Below are 14647 nucleotides of genomic sequence, written 5' to 3'. Positions count from 1 at the left end.
GCACCAGGAAGAAGCAGGAGCATCGGGAATCTGGAGCCTATTAAACCCCTACAGTCTCACTAATTAATCCATCCACCCATTTTCTAACTGCTTTATCCAGTCCAGGGTTGCGGGGGATCCAGAGCTATCCCAGCAAGCAACAGGCGCAAGGCAGGGTACACCCTGGACGGGACACCAGTCCATCGCAGGGCACACAGACACAGACACACACACACCAGGGCCCAGGAACCAATTAACCTACCAACCAGGCCTGCAGGAGGAATCTGGGCAGCTGGAGCAAACCCACGTGAGCCCAGGAAGAACATGCAAACTCCACACAGATACTGCACTAGGCCCTTGATTGAACCCAGGGCCCCAGTGCTGCGAGGCAGCAATGCTAACCCCTGCAACACCATGCCACCCATTTCTAATCGATTAGGCGCTTTAAATCACCATTTCCCTGATTACAGGGAGGCCGTGAAGGGAACGTCCTGAATTACCAAACTAGTGTGCTGTCTGCAGGCTCGAGCCACACCTGACTTTCCCTGGCCCTGCGGCCCTCTGGGCTCCGTGTCTTCCCAGTTTCCCAAGGCCAGCGGCTGGTTATTCAGCACAGTGCAGACTGGACACACCGCGAGGCTCCTGAAGAGCTCTGAAGGAGCTGTCGGTTTGCAGTGGGAGCTCTTCCTTTTCCCAGGGACAGATTTCCATCACTGAACCTGGCGTGTCTGGGCAGTACTCTGCTGCCCTGCTGCCCCCTCGCCAGCCCCCGCCCGCCCCCGCCCACGCCAGCCCGACGCGCAGGGCGCGGCTCGGCTCTTACTCCGCCAGGAGCTCCTCCGGGACGCCCCCGATGAAGAGGTCGGTGTCCAGGTTCAGGCCGTCGGTGCCCGGCGGGCTCTCCCCGGTGACGTGCGCCTCGCTGTCCACGCTGAGCATGGCGCTGCGCCGGTTCCGCGTCACGACCACCTGGTGCCACTTGCCCAGCTCGACCCGCACCCTGCTGGTGAGCACGCCAGTGCCGGAGCCGGTGTTGAACCTGTGGCGGCATCCGAGACAAAACCATTTCAACGAGCCGGCGGCGAAATAGCGGAAGAGCCGGGTGAGTGGCCCGACGACCCGCTCGTCTGCGGAACACGAGTAAGGTCTGGAGCGACAGGGGACCATCTGGCCGGTCCGGTAGCCAGGATCTCATCCAGCTGCTTCCTGAAAGAAACCAGGCTTCCACTCTCCCACAACTCTTTTAAGAAATGGAACAGAAGATCTTTATATGCTTCTAGAAGTGGTAACGCCTCTGCCTCTTGTGTCATTATTTAGCATTATTTAATATTAGTATGACGGCGTCTTTGCTCAGCAGCTCCTCCCCTGGTGCACGGCCGGGTGAGATATTCACTGTGCACTCTGCCTCTGAGAGCCCGCCCTGCGCCGGCCCGGCCCCAGCTCACGGGGAGCCGCGGGTGGACAAAGTCTCCCTCGCGCACTGACCTGAGCTCCACGAAGCCGGACGCGAGGGCGAGGGAGACGAAGTCCTTCCTGCCGTTCTGCCCGTTGAAGAGAAGCAGCCCGTTGAGCTCGGAGGCCCGGAACTCCATGGCGATGCGCATGGTGTGGTAGGCCTTCATGGTGGTGAACGCCAGGTAGGACTTGCCCCCGAAGGAGGGGATGTAGTATCTGATGACTTGAAGGGCGAGAAAGAGAGAGTTTGCGTGACTTTCCCCGAGCGCGGCCAGGCCAGGAGCGGAGGAGCCCTGCGCGCGCGGCGAGCCCCACGGCCCACGAGCTACCGGCAGCGTGCAACCCGAGCTCTCCTGCCTCGTGACTGCGGATCGTGACTGGCTGCTTGCAGTCCTCACCGCCGCACGCGCTCGCACGCGCTCGCACGCGCTCGCACGCGCTCGCACGCCCGGGGATCTGATCACCCCCCCTGTATCGCGTGCATTCACGAGAAACCGAGGAAGACTACTGGAGCCTTCGTCTCCGCTGCTGTTTCGCATGGCTTCGCCGTGAAGTCCCGCTGCAGAGAAAGCTGTATGATTAATGCTCCCCATTTTCTATAATAAGCCTGATTAATGAAGAGTTTTCTGCATTAGGTAAGTGCTCAGCTAGAGGAAAACATGTCTCATTGAGCCAGCACTTAGGAGGCCTTGAGTCAATGGTGCTACACACAAGTCACTTCCACCAACAGGCAGCAATTACCACTCTGCTGTAGATGGGGGAGGCGACACGAGCCGCTTCGCTCACTAATGGGCAAAACAACCTCACAGCACCACACAGAACTGGATGTGTTATTTCTCTTATCTTTATCTTCTGCGTTCTCCGGCTTTTCCCAAGGCTGGAGATGTGTCAGAGATCCCCACCTCCTGACCCGCACAGTCCAATTAAAAGCCAATTAGCCAATCCGACCAACAGGAAAAAGCCCGAGCCACTGAACCGCAGAGCTGTTCGCTGTGTGGTGATTGTATAGTGTGAAACCTTCTGCAGCGGAATGAGGCACCCGGGGCTGTGTTCCAGATAAAGACAGATCTCTTCAATTGAGCTTATTTCGGAACAAGGAAGCAAATACCGAACCATCGTTTTCAGCGCAGGCCACGCCTGTGGAGAGCGTCCGGCTGTGTTAAGTCCCGGTTCGGTCTCGGGCGGCTCCCCGGGTGAAATGCGGGACTAACTGGCTGTTTTTGCTCGGGGTTCCTCGAGCTCCCCCCCCCGGCGACGCCCACCTTTCTCGCACACGGCTCCTCCGCGGCCGGCGGGGCAGATGCAGGTGAAGTCCCTCCCGTCTTCCTCGCAGGTGCCGCCGTGGCGACAGGGGTGGGACTCACACGGCCTGGGGGGCTTCTTAGGCTGGGGCACCAGCCTGGCTCTCACAGGGGGGGTAGTGAGCGGCGGGGAGGTGGAGGAGGGGACCGGGGGCGTAGTCGTGGTGGGGGGGCGGCGGGCAGTGGCCGGCGCGGCCGTGGTGGTCCGCCTGTTGCTGTAGGGCCGTCGGGTAGTGGCCCGGGACGTGGTGCTCGGCCTCCTCGTCGTCGCGGTGGCAGTCGGCAGGGGGGTGGTGGTGGTCGGCATGGTGACAGTTGCCGTGGTGGTGGCGGTTGTGGTGAAGAAAGGCAGGGACACCAAACCTGGAGGGCAAAGCATCAGATGTACAGCAGGGGGCATCACCTGCGTCACAGAGACCGCCCAAGCAGCCAGGAGTGTCCATGCAGCCACTGAGCTGAGCAACGTGCTGGGATGTTTATTAACCCTCTATGCTTCCGTCATACGGGTACAGTGCTGTTGCACTGCCACGCCCCTACAGCCCACGTTAATGACTGCCTCTCATTAACCTACCTCTACCATACATGTCAAAAGCTCACTCCCCATAATTTCTATCCCTTTATTTTATTCTGTTGATGCATATTTTTGCACATAACCTGTTACCTTTTTGTTGTTTTGCACATTGCCTGTTGTTGTTTTTTGCACACTGCCTGTTGTCTCTGTCTTTCTTTTGCTACACAATTGTATTGTTGTTGTTTTTTTCTTCTCTTTGTACTACTTATGTCCGAGAGCTAGCTAAATAGCATTTCGTAACACCATATACCATGTATATGAGTGTAATGACAATAAACTTGAACTTGAACTTAACACCGTTAATACTCTGCAGATAGCACAGAATGCCTACTACTGGAGAACTGCAGTCTTCTTCCTGGCTGTCTCAGGCAGGATGCATGCAACTAGCCAGGAGCTCTAACTGTGCAACGAAGACAAACGTAAAGACAGAAGAGACAGAGCTTTACCGAAATTACTGAACCTGATGTTGTCCTTCTCCGGCTTCTTCACCGATATAGCTTTAGTCTTGGAGGCCTTCAGCTGTGTGAGAAGGGCGTTCTCAATGTCTTCCACAGTGTACTGGGTGTCTGGGAAAACAGGCAAACAGATGACACGTCACTGTAAACCAAGCGCTTGAGACTTGCACCCTTCTGCTGTCTGGGACTGGGACATCCTTGAGTGGTGACTCCTCTGCGGGCTCCTCACAGGTCTGCAGGCAGGAAGGACAGATGGGACTCCGAAGGACGCTCTTTAAAATGAGCTCCCTGCTCATGAAAGAGAGTTACTTTCTCCCCAATCAAATTCAGAGACACAGCGCTCCATATGACCCAAGGAAGCTCAGCTCTTTTATACCGCCGCAGATGGGAAGATTATGAGACATCAAGGACTGCTTTTACAATGGGCTTTTGCAAAACATTAAACGGCACCTATTAAGGCAAATGCTGTAACGAATTTTATGCGTTTTTTAGAATCGCTCTGAAAATCTTTATGGCGCAGTTGGAGATGAATGTCGGAGGGCTGCACGCACGAAAGTGTTAGAAAAAACAATTCCTTCTCTTTTTTCCACGGAGGCGTAATAAAACTCACAAACTAGAACGACTGCAGCTCCCAGTGTGGACGCAACAAGAGCCAGAGAGCCATCGAATGAAAGAGCCCAGCTCGGCTCTTTTTAACTCTTTTTGTGTATGTTGCAACGGCTCCATTCTCCCTCTGAGAGCTGGCTCAGGGGCCCGCGCCAGCAGCCTGCCACTGTGAAAGAGGGACTGGCACGCCGGATCAAAACCGCAGGCCCAGGCACCAGGAGCGCCCCAGACGACGGGCGACAGCTCACCGGGATCGAAGTGGGCCTCCACGAAGGCCAGGATGGAGCTGCTGGGAGCCAGGCTTCTCACCCGGACACTCTTGAAGTCCTTCTGCACGTCCGACTTCCGGAACAGCTCGTTCAGCTGGAGAGGAAGAGTTGGGAAAAGAGGGTCAGCCGGGATGCTGTTGTTAAATTCCCATCACTGACCTTATACTGCTGCCATAAAAGACGGAGTAAGATTAATCCATGAGCCCCGCAAGGACTGAATGGATCAATGTACTTCTGTAGGACTTGGTAAATGTGAAAAGAATGTGCATTTCACACTTTAAGGTGATATGGGTGCTTTTCCCACTTGCAACACAAGCCTGAGCCATTTCAAATATGTGTGCATTCACTTTTCCCTTTCCCAGAAAACCCTCCTCTCCATCAGGGAATGTTTTCCTGGATGTGGCAGGAGTGTCCTCCCCTGGCTGATTCTGTCTCAAGTCGCGCGGCTGACTGGCCGATGGACAGCCCGCAGCTCGTCGTCGTGACCAGCAGGGGGAGTGTGTGCACCTCGCAGGGGTAAAGACTCAGGGCCTGTGACTCTGTCTGTGCTGAATTCCCTGTGTGGGGGGGTGTCTGCATCCAATCCCCCCTCACTGCCACGCTTGGCCCTCTGTTCTCCAGGCCTCTTTCCACAGAAACAGGCCCGGTATACCTGGGGCTTATAGCCCTAGCCCTTCCTGTAGGCCCAGGCCGTGCTCCACAGGGCCCCCTGCTGGGGGAGCAGGTGAAGTGGTGAGGGTGCTTGTCACACCAGTAGAGACAACCCCACTCGAACTGCCCTCTGTAAGGTTAGGTCACGTAGGAGAGAGAGAGAGTGAAAAGGGGCTCAGACCAGCCTGGATGATGGTGATGTTTCCTTTCAGTCTAGCGGGCACACAGAAGTGAAGGCAGACAAGCCGGAGAGGAGTGGGGCTGGTTTAAGCCAGCTATCTCTCGGCGCAGAGGGCTCTGTGGCAGGATTAGTGAAGTCTAAGGCTGAGCTTGCCTTCATTCACACAGCACTGGAGGCACAGACACCCGCACATGCTGTGATTTGAAAGTCTAATTTTTTGCAAAAGCTTCCCGTTTTATACTCCTTTAATTCAAACATGTACTGGGGGGAGAAACAGCCTCATAAACAACAGGTCAGCCCATTGAGAGAGGCTGCCGCTGCACGCTCAATGTAAAGGTAAGTCTAGTATCCACACAGAAAAAACACTGCAGAACAATAAACCTTTACATCTGCACAGCTCTTTGTGCAGGCCGGTATTGTGATTTTTCAACTAATCGATATTTCTCCACCGAGTCATAGTGTTTTACGCCGCATTTCCTGACAAATAAGTGCCTTATGACAAAAGGCAAATGTAGGCAAGTACAACTACAACAGAAAGCTGCCAGTTTTTGTGTTACAATTCCACTTTAACATGAGGTTTTACAAGGAACAAACGTCTCAACGTCTTTTTTACTGCCTTTCCCATCAGCTAGGGCGTCTGGCTGTGTGAACGCAGTGCTGTCCACAGGAGTCACACGGACACGCGGACACGCAGCCCCGCCAGCCCTCCATCCCATCCCAATTAGACTGGCCAAATTTCCCCCTGGCCCTTATCAATCATGGCCTCCTAATAACCTCCATCTCTGAACTGGCTTCATCACTCTGCTCTCCTCCCCACTGGGAGCTGCTGTGTTGGGAGTGTACTGGTGCACTATGTCCGCCGTTACATCACCCAGGTGGGGCTGCACACTGGTGCTGGTGGAGGGGATCCCCATTACCTGTCAAGTGCTTTGAGTGGAGTGTCCAGAAAAGCGCTATATAAGTGTAAGCAATTCTGATTATTAATCATTATTATCAGCCCTGCTGCCGAGAGGTGGGTGCAGCGGGCACAGGGACTCAGGGCGGGACTGGTCCCTTTGCCCTGTAATGTCTTTCAGCTCGCAGCTGCGTTTCACAAGCGCGGGGGCGTCCCCAGACGCGGCAGGGAGAGGGGTCTTGGTGGCGGCTCACCGCGGACTCGATGCTCCTCGCCGTCTCTCCGAAGAGCTCCGACTTGGGGTCGTCCATCTCTGGCGTGTAGAACACCTCCTGACCTTCGACCTCTTCCAGGTGCAGGAACCCGCTGAACTTCATGGTGGCTGTGAGGAGACCAGAGAGGCGGGACAGAGTCACGGCGGGCGACCGGGACGCGGGGCCACGCCGCGGGCTGACAGAAGCTAAGCCCGGTTGGTTGGTAGTGCCAGTCTAGAGGTTAGTGAGATGGACCAGAGGTGGCGTTAGTGCTTTCTCGCTCATGTGGGGTGAAGCTACGTCACGTGAGGGTGGAGGTGAGTGACGTCTGTTGTCATGACATGAGGGCTTGGAGTTACCCTGACGAGTGTCCCGGTTTTCCGATAAGTTGGAAGGAGCAGAGGGAACTAAGCAGAGAAAAACACATTAGAGACAACACTGGCACACACACACACACAAGACTGTAAGTTGAGCATGCAAAAAATTACAGAATCGGAGAGGAGAAAGACGGACAACGGGACCTGATTTTTAAAATGTTCCCCACCTTTGGGGGGGGGGGGTTCTCATTAATTCACATCACCCGTGACACTGCTACCGCACCCCAGAGCTCAGCCCCAAACTGCAGCCTGTCACCCTCATTTATTCACAGCTCGTTAGGGCCTGATGGGAGCCTGCGAGGACGAAGGCGCAGCAGAGCCCAATGACTAGTTTCATGTGGCCCGCAATCAGAGGAGCAAATTGCCTGAATCAATCACAACCAAAGTCTCGTCTTTGTCTGGAAGCGTCAGCGTGATTATCTCTGAAGATATGGGTAATTGTTTCCCAAACTGCAGGCTGGTTGACTGACAGCAGCTCTTTAAATTGCACGACAAGATGTTTTGTGTTTTTTTTTTGCACATCCAGCATCCAACTGAATGCAGTTTTTTGAAGAAAAAAGCGCAGAGGGAAAAGGGAGAGAGATATGAACAAGCCGGTGGCGAGACTGAAGCCAGGCGGAGATCAGCTGCGAGAGGCGTAGGGCGTCTGGCAAAGTGCAAGGAGCGCAGCCTGTTCCGCCTGATCCACACATTCCAGCTCCCTTCTTCAACGAGCGCAGAGGACACGGAGCTGCTGCTGTCAGGTCAGTCTGTCACCGTCAACAAAGAGACACCGACGGGACACTTCCCAAAATGAGAGAAAAAACCCAAAACGTGCTGGGCCTCTGTCAGGGCAGACGAAGGCCATTAGATGGAAACTCCATCGCTCCTCTATGCCTCTGACAGTTCTCTCATGCTCCGATGTCGAGAACTGGGCATGGGGACAGTTACTGTCTGAAGCCCGCCTTGCTCACGGCTCGGGAATGTGTCAGACTGCAGCTCGGGATCCAGAATCCCCGTGCAGCAGCGGCATCGATCCGCTTGGGACAGGCAGCCCTGTAACAGTGCCCAGTTCAGAGAGGAGGTCAGAGCCGGCAGCGGGAGAACACTGCACAGCAACATCGCAAGACCGAGCGGAGGTGCCGAGCAGGAGAGATCCATAAGAACCGAGCGCTGGCCCGATCCCTTCCTAACGACATGACACGGCAGCGAGCTGGGCTGGGCAGCACTGGGGGGGAGGGGCAGATCCCACACACTTACGTGGACAGTTGGTGCCCTCGGAGTCGCTGGCCGCGGTCCTGCTGTCCGGGCAGCAGCCGAAGGGGGCGTTGTCGCAGGAGGAGCGGTCCTCGGGTGCTGGCAGGGCAGTTGTGCTCTCCGCGGGCTCTGGCAGGGGGACACGGAGGGTTAGCACACCCGCAGATCCGCCACGCAGGCCCGGGATCGGGCTCTGGCAGAACCCTCGGGAGATCATCAGGAGGAAAAACACAGGCAGTCGTCTTTATGGTCCCAGAGCAGTGAGAGATTAAACGGCTACCCATATTTTAAAACACAGAAGCATTACTTGTGAATTATTTCCTATATATCTTCAAGATCTTTGACTCATGGGCTAGCCGTCATCAGCTGACAAACGCTCGTTACTGAGGCAGGTTGGTAGATTTTACAACTTTAAAAAACTCAGACACAGCTGGTGCTGCTAAGCAGTAAATTTTTTGTTTGTTATGGTTCTTCTAGGATGCTGATTTACGATGCGCCAGGGATTAAAACCGATAATAAAAAACGCCACAGACAACACTGAACAAGCCCCGAGCGCATCGCAGAGGCTCTTCAAGGACTCCCTGACCATGAGTCGAGTGAAAGTGCAGGACGTGGAAAATTACTTCGGCGAGAAGCAGAGCTCGCTGCTGCGTCTCTGCGACCTCGCAGGCAGAGTTACGAGCAGACCAGCGCCCGCATCTGTCAGGCTGCAGGGAGGAGAGTGCTCTTGGGGGAGTCAGAGAACAGACAGGGGAGCCCTGCCACGCAGGCACAGTGCCCCTGGGGAACATCAGGAGGAGAGAGCACTGTGCACCCCACTCCTTCTGGGACACGGCCAAAGACAGGGTGAGAGGGTACAGAACAAAGCTGGAACTGCAGACCCGACAGCTCGGGATGACGACGAAAAGGCATCAACAGAGGGGGTGTCTCTTATCGGGTCTGGTTATGCAATGATGATTCAGATTAATACTGTTGATCTCTCGACCTTGCACAGAGGTCACCTACCGATAATAATAATATACAAATAACAACCGCTTTACAGTCTCAGCTCAGAAGGCCGCTGTTCAGCAACGTCTCCCCCTATTTTTTCTGCCCTACAGGGTGCAGCTCGTTGGTCTCATCACCTCGGGGGCTCTCCAGTTGGGCAGAAGTGACCCAGGGGTCACCAGAGACACACGGCACCCCGAGCTGGCAGACTTGGGACCCCCATGATGCGACGAGCTGCCTCTCGGACCGGTCCCCGGGCCCAGCGCACTCACCCACGGGCTCGTCCCCGCTGGCGTCTGGCGGCGCGCTGCCCTCGGCCTCGTCATCGCCGCTGGGCTCCCCGCTGCCCGAGTCCTCGAACGGCAGGGCCGGCGCGGGGGGCGGGGTGGTGCTGGGCGGCGGGAGGGGCGTGGTGGCGGCCCCCTGGCCCATGGCGGGCGCGTCCGTGGGCAGCGGCGCGGGCGGCAGGGCCTCCAGCACCGAAGACTCCTCCGGGGCGGGCGTGGTGGTCTTGCCCCGGCGCCGGGTGGCGGGCGGGGGGGCCAGGGTGGGGCGGGCGGCCTGGGCGGGGGTCACGATGGTTTCTGGAGGGAGCAGGAGGGAACGACAGGTGAACAGAGACGGAGAAGCCTTCACGCGGAATACAAGCCACGGGACAGACGCACACTCCGCCCCACTGCTCCGGGAGCAGTCCACCCTCGGGCCGCCGGGCCCCTGTGGGTGACGTGTGGGTGACGACGTGCTGCCGCGAGCCCTGCAGCTCAGGGAATCACACCGCGCTCGCTCAAATCCCATTCCGCCTCCTTCCAATTCTACTCATCCTCATCTTTGACTTGTGCTGGGTTTACATTTAATTGCTCAGTAATTGTCTCATGTTTGATCAGCAATTACCGTGCAAAGCGTGCGACGCATGACCTTTTATTAAATAAACCCCAGATCCCGCGCGGCGCTGAGCTTACAACCAGGAGCTTAGCTGCTGAGCGACAATGACGCCTCGGTGAGGGGATTAATTTCTTTTTCTCCTTGGTTACACTTGTCAATCACAGCCCTCTCTCTGGGAGGGCATCACTGGAAAAGCAGGTATTTCCACTGTAGGCACTGAGCTGAGCGATAATTTGTGGTCAGAGAGACAGCGTGGAAGGCAGTTTAAATTGGGTTTAAATGCTCGGTTTGATTTCCAACCAGCAGTATTGTACAAACTTTCCCTTGCTTCTACCCTGGACTTAACTCTACAAGCTGTTTATTAAAATAGCTTTCTGCATCTCCAACAGTGACACAAATACCAGAGTCCAAACAAAGGCACCTCGTGTGCAGGTGTCCAGGTCTGCAGGTGCTCGTCTCTCCTCGAGATGCTGTCTCTCCTCGCTCCTGCCTGCGGTTAAACACCACAGCTCCTTTCCTAATGCTCTACACCGAGCGATGGACGGCACAGACACGCGGTTCACCCCAGCCAGGGGGCCAAGCTCAGAGATGCCCGAGAAGCTATTGTAACTCACCCCTAATCCATTCCAGGAGGAGGGGATTTGAATGAAAAGGCTGGCAGCACTCAGGGAATTACGCTGACAGGACCCCTGCCAAAACACCGCGGCTCGCTTTCACCAGGAAAGCCTCTGTCGAGTGCCTTGTCCTGCTTTCCTGTGTTCTCTCCCTGCAGTGTGTGACCCCCTGCGGTACGGCACAGAGCACGGGGGCCTCTCTCACCTGAGCACTGTCCTACGTGCTTCACAGAGATGGCCGTGGCCTGGCGGCAGGCGATGGTCCTCAGCTGGCACCGGTCAGCGTAGGTCACCCCATCAGAACCGCAGACCTGGGCGGCACACAGGACACGTGTTTTTACAGGGGTTTTTACCAGCCCCTCGACGGCTACTGTCGGCTGAGACAGCAGGCGCAGGCTGCAGAGGAACAAGGACAGGTTTATCCCCTGCTGAGGAGAGAAGAGACGCAACGTTTCTTCAGCTGTGTGAATGGGATGAACCTGTTCTTGCTCCCGTGCAGGAAGGACAGATGAAACTCTCTGCGAGAACATCGCCAGCTCAAGGCCTTCAGGCCTCCCTCGCCTGTGTGGTGGCGCTGCTCCTGTCCTCCAGAGCCACGTCACTAACTGCCACACGTTCTGGTCTCAGGTGTCAGCCTCCCCGGCCTGCCCCTACACAGAGAGCCCGCTGCCTGGCACTGGCGCCCCCGAGGAGGCTGGGAGAGCCGCAGGGAGGAAGGGAGCGAGAATCGGGAGGCGTACCTTGGTCTTGTTCTTCTCGGCGCAGTCGGGCGGGGGGCACTCGCACTGGGCCTTGCCGTTCACCTCCGCGCATGTGGCGCCGAACCGGCACTGCAGCGCGGCGCAGGAGGCCTGGCCAGCGGGACCTGTGGGGCGCAGACACTGGGGGTAACACCGAGCAGCCCCACGACCCCAGGATGGCAACACTGAGCCAGAGCTGTCTGCTTCTTACACTCCGGACCAAATCACCCTCAGCCCTGCTTACAGTGTGAATCCCCTCCAAGCACAAAGGCTTAACATTACTGACACAATAGAAACAAGGCTACTGACACAGTAACACTGTGGTAGAAAATATAATAACCCAGTACATTCTAACACACAGGAATACATGAGGTCTCTAAAGGAGAATGCAACTCCTCAGCCCTAAAGGAAATGCCCCCTCCCCAGCGGTCAGTAAGAGCCAGATGTTTTGCCCACCCTTCTCACAGCTGGCGCTGCCGTCCAGACACATGGTGCACTTCATGCCCGTCACCCCTGTCTTGCACGAGCACAGCCCGGTCATCTGCTCGCAGTCGTCCCGCACAGAGCCCGTCGGGTCGCAGTTGCAGGCTGCGGACAGGAGAGGGGGCAGAGTTGGGAACGTGCGGAGAGTCGGGGCGCAGGACAGCCCGGAGCTGGGGTGCGAGGAGGGGGGGAGGTCTGCCGGCTCCAGGCTGTGACGCAATCTCGGATGGGCGGCCTGGCCCGTTCTCTCTGCAGCTGTTCTCTCCTTAACTGACTAATTTAGCTCTGTCAGAGCCACTAACGGGGCAAAACGTCTCTCTGAGTGAGTGCCCTCCCTCTGGGGGTTCAGATAGGAAAATGGAGGAGCCACAGGCCTTACAGGGGGGTGTTAGTCATGTGAACAGGAGTTTTAGCGAACATTCGAAAACGCTGACAGACAGGAGGGGAACACAGGCCCGTGCACACAGCCGGGCAGCGTACAAGCTCAATCCTTCCTGCCACATCAGACCCAAGCGCCAGAGCAGAGTAAGACGTTGACAGGGTGCTAGTAGACACAAAATTGAGATTGAATTCCAGCTGAGGTGCTGTTCACGATAACAAATTGGACGCCCAAATGAAACAAAGTGCAGTTGAGTTATTTCACACAAACAGAGCTGACCTACAGGATAATCACCCTGACTCAAAAACTGGTCCTGGCAGAGCTGCTTGCCGCACTCACCACCCTCCTCCTCCTCCTCCTCCTCCTCATTTCTGCTGCAATCTGATGACATTTCCCTGGGCAGCCGACAGCCCTGACCCCCCCAGCACACGGACACGCACATGCTTGCAGAGCACGCTCTGAGCTAAACCTCTTCCTGCTGGAGGCTGGGGACTGGGGACTGGGGACGGCACAGCTCTCTCTCCGCAGGATCAGGTTAGCAACCCCGGGAATTCATTCTGGAAGGAGACCCCCCCCGACCTCCCACACCACCCCGAAAATCACCATAAGCGATAAGCTGCAACGGTGAAACCACATGGGTGTCTAAAGACATGCTGCTGGGGTCTGTTCTTTTACCTTGAAGTGCCCTTTGAGCAGAGGTCACAGCAGATTACCGGCACCTCATTAAGCCAATTCACATGGCTAGGTGCAGCACTGATTTCAACTGAACTTCCCTGTAGAACACAGGCGTGTCATCATGCATGTTCTATGTTCTGCCTCGTGAGATTCCGGACGGGGACAGCAGAGAGAGAGAGAGGAGCGAAGCCGGGGTCCTTACGTGTGCAGCCGCTCATGTTGTCCGTGACGATGCCGCGGAAGTTCCAGAATCCGGGCTCGCAGCGGTCACACTTCGGTCCGCCCACCCCGGGCTTGCAGGAGCACTGACCGGTTGTGGGGTCACAGGACCCCCCGTATGACCCGTAGGAGTTGCACAGACAGGTACCTGCGGGTGACAGCGGGGGGCGCCATTAACCTCCATCAACAAAACGCGGCGTCGGATGAAAATGCGTCCCGTGTTAGAGAACAGTGGTGAAGCTCCTGCGGACCTTTGGGTCGGTCCACCAGGACTTGATTCTTCGTGGTCCTTGATTACTGGAGACCCACCCGCTGAGGTTTTCTTGACTGAGATAACTCAGCTGCAGTAAAAGTCTTGCAGTGGAAGAGCTCCAGCCTGCCTAATTACAGCATTCATATCTGTCTTAGGCAATTCAGACAGAAGAGGAACACCCCAGACAGAACAGAGGATCTGCTCTGGACCTAAAAAGCTCCATCTTAAGGACTCATTAGAGTAGAGTGGGGGTAAATCAAACCTGCAGCATTTCCACAGTGTCTGGAATCTGCAGGAAGAGCAATTATGCTTTCTGTTTACCCGCGAGTAAAAATCTTTACAATCTATCTCCAGAACAAAAGCAGGGTTTCCTGTTTCTGCACTTCTAAATCTTTCACTGCTTTTCTTTTCGTCCTGAGCTGCGGTTTCATCCCGCGCACGGAGACATCCTGCCACACAGAGAGCAGGTGGCGGAGGAATGAGACGCTCTTAAGCGAAGCAAAACCTTTGAGGCAGATAATCAAACTCAGGAGGGAGAAAAACAGGTATGCTTTATAAGCTGGCTTTGAACTTCAATTGAACTTATTACTTTAGACTATTTTGACTTATGGCCTCCCCAAAGTCTTATTTCTCTCGCTGGGACTTCTCCCCCAGTGACACTGACGGAGAAGAGAAGAGAAGTTTAACACAACCGGCCAGTAATGCAAAGAAAATAAAGTCAGCTGAGCGCTGGGGAGGCATCGATCTGAAGGATGGATGGAGGGTGTAACTTACTAGGGCAGCCCGCCAGCCCCACTCCGAGGGCAAACGTTGTGTTGTCAAGGCAACAGCCGTAAACCGCTTGGCTGCAGTGCTGGGCCGAGGCCGTGGGGGCCGCTGTGCTGGGGGTGGCTGGAGAGAGGGACAGGGGGCGGGGGGCGGGGGGAGGAGACACAGGAGAGTGAGCAAAGTCAACATGTGGAGTGCGGGTTTTAAAAAAAGACAAAATGCAGGCTTACACTTGTGACGGGAAAAGGTGCTTTTGCCACCAAAGCCCTGCCTGTAGAGGGTGCCCAGGACAAGAGCACCTGCACGCTCCTACCTGCTCTGAAACCTGGCACACAGTGGGCTTGCCTGTGTGGAGCGCGCCCAGCGGTGTCAGACTCAGCATGGCCACCACACCGCCAGCTCAGCGCCCCCGTCGGG

General features: G+C 56.0%; 1 protein-coding gene across 12 annotated transcripts in view; it reads right to left on the bottom strand.

Annotated features, from left to right (window-relative positions):
* The window catches only part of agrn (agrin), a 166342-nt gene that overhangs the window by 21531 nt on the left and 130164 nt on the right, over positions 1-14647 (bottom strand). For all 12 annotated transcript variants that reach the window (XM_088616711.1, XM_088616699.1, XM_088616700.1 and 9 more), the window contains 13 exons: positions 14237-14353; positions 13193-13357; positions 11910-12041; positions 11454-11578; positions 10919-11024; positions 9490-9801; positions 8234-8359; positions 6618-6745; positions 4616-4730; positions 3753-3872; positions 2697-3098; positions 1465-1657; positions 803-1018 (listed from right to left, as the gene is read on the bottom strand). In XM_088616711.1, the coding sequence (XP_088472837.1) occupies positions 803-1018; positions 1465-1657; positions 2697-3098; positions 3753-3872; positions 4616-4730; positions 6618-6745; positions 8234-8359; positions 9490-9801; positions 10919-11024; positions 11454-11578; positions 11910-12041; positions 13193-13357; positions 14237-14353 (2257 nt within the window). The remainder of the gene's footprint in view (positions 1-802; positions 1019-1464; positions 1658-2696; positions 3099-3752; positions 3873-4615; positions 4731-6617; positions 6746-8233; positions 8360-9489; positions 9802-10918; positions 11025-11453; positions 11579-11909; positions 12042-13192; positions 13358-14236; positions 14354-14647) is intronic.

Source organism: Lepisosteus platostomus, chromosome 23 (assembly GCF_059453375.1).
Source record: "Lepisosteus platostomus isolate fLepPlt1 chromosome 23, fLepPlt1.hap1, whole genome shotgun sequence".
In the NCBI taxonomy this organism is placed as follows: domain Eukaryota; kingdom Metazoa; phylum Chordata; class Actinopteri; order Semionotiformes; family Lepisosteidae; genus Lepisosteus; species Lepisosteus platostomus.
This window is presented reverse-complemented; position numbering and strand designations above follow the sequence as displayed.